The sequence below is a fragment of the Lactuca virosa genome, chromosome 1 (genome assembly GCF_052849685.1).
Source record: "Lactuca virosa cultivar CGN04683 chromosome 1, Lactuca_virosa_CGN04683_v6, whole genome shotgun sequence".
NCBI classification, from domain to species: domain Eukaryota; kingdom Viridiplantae; phylum Streptophyta; class Magnoliopsida; order Asterales; family Asteraceae; genus Lactuca; species Lactuca virosa.
The window spans coordinates 100,118,615-100,125,276 of NC_136426.1; the positions used below are offsets into that span (position 1 = coordinate 100,118,615).

General features: G+C 32.6%; 1 protein-coding gene across 1 annotated transcript; it reads right to left on the minus strand.

The window, feature by feature from the left end:
• Positions 1-2,001: 2,001 nt before the first annotated feature.
• On the minus strand, positions 2,002-3,988 carry NF-YB8 (nuclear factor Y, subunit B8). The gene is made up of 7 exons (XM_079042926.1): positions 3,816-3,988; positions 3,370-3,602; positions 3,163-3,292; positions 3,044-3,049; positions 2,882-2,947; positions 2,599-2,649; positions 2,002-2,316 (listed from the first exon to the last, which is right to left on the minus strand). The coding sequence occupies exons 2-7, from the start codon at positions 3,585-3,587 to the stop codon at positions 2,272-2,274; spliced, it is 516 nt and encodes a 171-aa protein (XP_078899052.1). The 5' UTR covers positions 3,588-3,602; positions 3,816-3,988; the 3' UTR covers positions 2,002-2,271.
• Positions 3,989-6,662: the final 2,674 nt, after the last annotated feature.

Here is a 6,662-nt window from a genome sequence, read left to right on the forward strand (position 1 = left end):
AAATGTATCAAAGACTGGACAATAATCACTGAATATGTTGGAGATGTTGATTACTTACAGAGCCGGGAAAATGATGATGAAATCACGAATTCCAATTCTGTTGGAATGAAATGACGAATTCCAATTCTGTTGGAACCACAGAAGTTGATGCTTGAAGAACGGACCACAAAATTGAAACGGACCACATTATTCTTTTAGAATGTATTAGTCGTTGTTAGATTTTGATGTATTCTTTCCGGTTTTGATTGCTTTTTAGTTTTATTCTTTAACAATAAATGTAATTATTAACAATTTTTACCCGTATTCTATAAAAAATAATGTATTTTTTGTTTTTATTCTTCTAGTGATTGTTCAAAAATTTGTTATTCTACAAGAAGTTTTTAAATTCATGATCAAGAAATAGGTTCAAGAATATTTTTATTATTTATGGTTCAAGAATATTTTTAATTTTGAATATACTCATAAACATATTCTGTCAGAATATCCGAATTAAAATAATTATAATTCTATAGAATCTATGATCCCTTAAAAAATACAATTTTCCTTTATTAAGTCTATATTAATTGACTGAATTACCCTTATAATTAATTAAGATGATATTTTTCAATTATATTGAATTCAATAATATATATTAATCACTTTTTTAAAATATGTAAATTTGATTGGCTCACATTTATGCATACAATAACACAATAGATACTCTAAACAAAATAACCTAAGCCTATATATATATATATATATATATATATATATATATATATATATATATATATATATATATATATATATATATATATATATATATATATATAGGTTTAGGTTCTATAAAAAACAAAAAACCCTAAAAATCATAAAAATGCATAAAAAAATACTTAGAGATCACAAAACTTTTTTTTTTAATTATTTTTATAAATAATCGCAGCTTTTTCTTAAAATTCGCTAAAAAATAAAAAATCAATTTTTTTTTATAAAAAAAAAATTTAAAAATTTTATTCACCGAATTTGTATAGAAAGCTGCGATTTTTTCAAAAAAAAGTTTTATGATCTCTAAGTATTTTTTGTATGCATTTTTATGATTTTTAGAGTTTTTTTGTTTTCCAAATAACTCTTCCCTATATATATATATATATATATATATATATATATATATATATATATATATATATATATATATATATATATATATATATATATATATATGATTCTTTCAAAACAATAATTATTAAATTATTTTTGAAGTTAAATAATAACCTACCACTATGGGTCCTCTTTTATTTTCCCAAATCACTTCCCCACCGATATCACCACCGTTGTCACCACCACCATCACTCACGACCATCTACTGCGAATTAATAGTTGACTCCTTGCAAATACTACTTAATTTCACTTTAAGCTTTAGAGTAAAGCCTAAATAATAGCCGGACAATGCAAATTCCATAAGGAGACAAGACAAGACAAGTTCATGGTCGAGCTAAAATTATTTTTATTATATTTAAATATTTCACCTTCAAAAATAATATATAATATAAACTAATAATATTATTTTGGCATTTATTTGACTTATTTAGGGGCGTTTGGGATTTTGCTTATTTTATTTCAAATTATACTTAACCTATATGTTATAAAACCAGGTTTTAAAAAAAAAGTTTGAATTAGTTTATGCAACATAAAAACTTTTAAGTTTGATTTAATGTTTGTCGATAATTGACTAACAGTTTATATTTGTAAAATGACAAAATAGAGATAAAAAAAGCAAATTGGTACCTAACCAAGGATACGATCTATATCTTTTTTGAAGTTAGGATAATAATAAAAGGGTACATTGGTTTTCACATATAACAATCACTTTAGAAAAAGTTCAAAAGAAACAATTTAGGAAAAACTATATCTAAACACTTAAAAATGTTTATTAGTAGTACCAAATCAAAATAAATTAATAATAAGCAATCCCAAACACTAGTTTCTTTTTCTTTGAGATTATTTAAAGCTAAACAATAAAGAAGACTGAATAATTGAATCTCTTTATGATAAAGTGTTTTAAGCATGTACCACAATGACAAGTAATCACGCATTTATATTTTGTACATTAAACAAATTCTTTCATTGGCATTGAAACAATGGAATGTATCCAATATTCGGGTTCAAAAACGCGTTTCTTCCACCAATTAATTTGTGAAATACAACAGATAATTTCAAGAAACCACAAAAAAGTTCTTTTAAAAAAAATCTCTTTAAAATCCATCGAACAATTTAAATTATATGAAATGCTAATTAATCTCTGCCTTGCATCGGAATCATCATATGCTGACTCTGCATCTGTCATAACTCATAACCCATGAAATCAGCTTTTGATAAACACAAAAAATAGCAATTTACTTTCATTTATAAGTTTATCATAATATCATTCTTTCATTTTTTCCTATTACAAAATTGAGAAAAAAAAAAAAAAACCCAATTATAGCAATGTGATGCTATAATTGAGTAGACTTTTCAAAGTACATTATTATAATTTATAATTGGGTAGATTTTTCAAAGTACAATGTCTTATAAAGAATAAATTAATAGAAAGAAATGAAAGTAGGATGCTATAAAGAATACCTGTGAGTTTCCATAATCTAGATCATCCAAATACGGACTTTGATGAGCAAGCTGTAGATTTTTATAGATGGTGAAAAAAAAATGTCAATTTGCATTGTATTTTATAAAAACAAGCCAAATATATAAAACAAGATTTCAGTTAAAAGAAAACAGGTTGAACAGTTTAAAAGTTGCCTGAAGAGTAAAGAATACTCAAGTGTTCACAACATTCCAAATTGTTTTACTAAAAAAATTCTGTTTATTTTATAAAAACTTTTTGTAAAAAAATGAAAAGAAAAGAAACCTGTGCATTATGATCATGATCAGGTTGCACCCCATCTCTCCCTTTTGAAGATCCCTTGGTGTCACCCTAAAAATGGAACTTGTTAACAATTATTCATAAAAAATTTAAACAGTAATAAGTTTGTGTAATTAAGATCAAGATAAATAAAAAAGCTTCACTAACCTCCATCTGTCACAACTCACAACAATCCGTTCAAGAGCATAAAGAAACAGAAACACAAATTCATCAGTGACTAATGAAACTGAATCCACAAAAATATGTTACACAGAAGCTAAAAATACCTCTTTGTATCTAATCAAGTATAGCTTAAGAGGCTCGATATAATCTTCAAACCCTAGAGTAGCCATTGCCCAAAGAAGATCATCACCATTGATGGTTTTCCTCTTCTCCTTTTGACACTTATCACTCGCCCTACACAGATTAAAATCGATTTCAACAATCCGGAAATCCTAATCAGAAGAAATTTTTAGATGTGTATATAAACGTACTCGCTTGTGATAAAGCTGATGAACTCAGAAACAGCTTCCTGAACAATCTCCTTCGCATCCTTAGCCATTTTCGCATTAGCCGGTAACGCCTTCTTCATGATTCGACTGATATTCGCAATCGGTAAGAACCTGTCCTGTTCCCGGACATTTGATGACCTCGGGCTTAATTCGCCGCTCTCATGACTCCCGCCGCCTGGACTCACCGGAACATCCGCCATCTGGAAAGCAAAACCCTAGAGTAGAAAACCACAAAATCCACAACAAACCGAGGATAAGGAACAAACTTTCGAGCAAACCCATCAACAAAAGACCATCAAAAAACCCTTTAAAGAGATTAATTAAGATAAAGATAGAAACGATGCGAGTGTAGGTTAGATATACGTATATAGGATGAATGTATGCATCTGTTGTATACAAATGGAGGTATTGCTGTCTTACAATCTTACCAGTTGATGGAGAGAGAAAAATTCGTAAAGTTGGAGAAAGATTTGGGCGCGAGTCGCTGGATGAAGATGGAGAGATCGATCGGACGCTGGAGAAAAGAGATGAAAGGAGACGATTGAGATGCGAAGCTCTCTTTTATCAACGCCGTTCGTTTTCTTCTTTCGGTTCCTTACTATTTGGGTAAAATTTCTTCTATGAAAAATTGTGTTATATTCTAAACCTTTTTGTTAAAATTTGGATAATTTCATAAAATTATAAAATAATACATTACTAATAAAATAATATATATTTATTTTATACTGTGTTTATTTTATCTTTTAGCCTTTAAATATTTTTAAAACACTAATAAACTTGTATTTTTTTCATATACTAGTGTTTGTAGAATGACATTTTCTATCATTGTTATATCTCTTTTCATATTGTTATGGAAAACAGTTGATACTTGTCAAAACTTATAACAAATCTGATGTCGCTTTCTAAATTCTGATGACCTTGTTAGGAAGTAATGTGGATAACACACGAAACCAAAAGCACACATGACACAACATTTACGTGGTTCGGTCAATGTGACCTACATCCACGAACAAAATGGGAGTATTATTTATTAACAAAGTTCTCAAACATATTTTACAAGTTAACTCAACAGAGATTCGTCCTACTCACTAAGGATAAAAAAAGACACTTTAAATGACTTAGCCTTCATCATATTTATACTTGAGGGATTAAACCTAAAACCCTAATGGGTCAAGCCTATTTGCCCATAGGCCCATGAATGGTGTCAACCAATCACAATTTGTCATGCAGTAGCTTCTGGAACATTCATCCATGACATACAACACATGAGTATCAGCAACGCACATGATGAAGCACTATGAGCCATAGTGGAGCATCATGGTGCACAATTGGCGCATCATGAACACTAGCGCCCGACATCCATCATGGTGGCACAACATGGTGTATTCCTTGAGCATCAGAGAGGAATTCATAGCACGTGTGACTAATCATGTAACGTCCCAAAAATTAAGACCAAAAAATTTGATTTTTATATTAATAAAACCATTATCCAAAACAATATCATAAAACCATAGTGAACTTAGAGTATGTCAATAAACATCCAAATATATCAGAGTTATATAAAATGCGAAACAATGTGGTGTTTGCAATGCAGTCATCCCCGAGCTCTTCCTTTTTTGAAATCGAGGTACCTGAAACATAAACTGAAAACCGTAAGCACAAAACTTAGTGAGTTCCCCAAGATACCACATACCATACGTATAAAACATATAATGGGCCCCGCCCGTCATACCACCCCGCTCGGTAAACAGATATGCTAGTCAACAGGCCCCACCTGGCATCGGGCCCCGCCTGGTATACATATAAACATATAAACATATAATCATACAAACAAATGCAATAATCACAAAGATAAATAGCATACATAATAGTCATTGGGGCCCGCCTGGTAAACATATAAACACATAACATATGCTAGAGTCACGCATACATCTAGCATTCTAAACATAACAAACCATGGGCCGGCATTGGTGCATTCGAACCACTAAACACAGTGAGGAAACTCACCTCTAGCTGATGAAACACTCAAATGAATCTCGGTTTGCTGGTCCGGAAAATCACCGCGCTAACATCATCAAATAATATCCAATTAATAATTGGATCTCGACCTATAATCAAGAATCTAAGCTACTTGACCCATATCCATGGCAAAAGGCCATTTTACCCCTTTTTCTTACTTGGCCCAAAACCAAGGCCCAACCCATTGCTCAAAAGGGCAAAACTCATTAATTGGCATCTCAAAGCCCAATAAGGCCCAACTTCCAAATTGTGCCCAAACCCATCATGGACCTAATCCCAAGAAAGTCCATAGTCTATACATGGCCCAAAGTCAGAAGTCCAATGGCCCAACAAAGCCCAAACCCTAAAAGCCCAAAATATGGCCCTAACCCGTAAAGGTAAAACCCAAAAGTCAATATGTTGAGTACGCGGGGCGTACTCAGCTCGTACGCTTAGCGTACTCTGTAACGACCATAAAACTCAAACCAATTTAAAACATTTTATTTCATTTCAAAACCATTAAGTTCATACATCTTGTTTTCAAAATAGTTTAAACATCAGAGTATCCCCAGAACCATATCACATAAGTCATAAAACATGAGGAGTGGTACGATCACGCCTTCACCTTGCCACGATCTCCTGAAGTACCTAAAACAATAAACTGCAACTGTAAGCCCGAAAGCTTAGTGAATTCCCCCAAAGTACCCATACACACATAATCATACATACAGCAAAGAACAACATGCTATGGGTCCAATCAACCTTCCGGTTGGAATACCCCTGGCCCTCAACCTTCGGGTTTGAATGCCAACATACTACGAGCCCAATCATCCTACCGGGATGGAATACTCTCGGCCCACAACCATCAGGTTGGAATGCCCATACACCTATACATACTACTACAACTACTATGGGTCCAATCATCTCGCAAGATGGAATACCCCAGGCCCCTCAACCATCGGGTTGGAATGCCAATCTACTATGAGTCCAATCATCCTACCTGGATGGAATACTCCTGGCCCACAACCATCGGGTTGGAATGCCCCACCTCCTATCATACAATAACAACTACCATGGGTCCAATCATCCCTCAGGATGGAATACCCCAGGCCCCTCAACCATCGGGTTGGAATGCCAACCTAATATGAGTCCAATCATCCTATCTGGATGGAATACTCCTGGCCCACAACCATCGGGTTGGAATGCCCCTATACTAGCAACATGTATACATAACAGGCAACCACATAACATTCTACAGAATCAACATACTAGGGCCC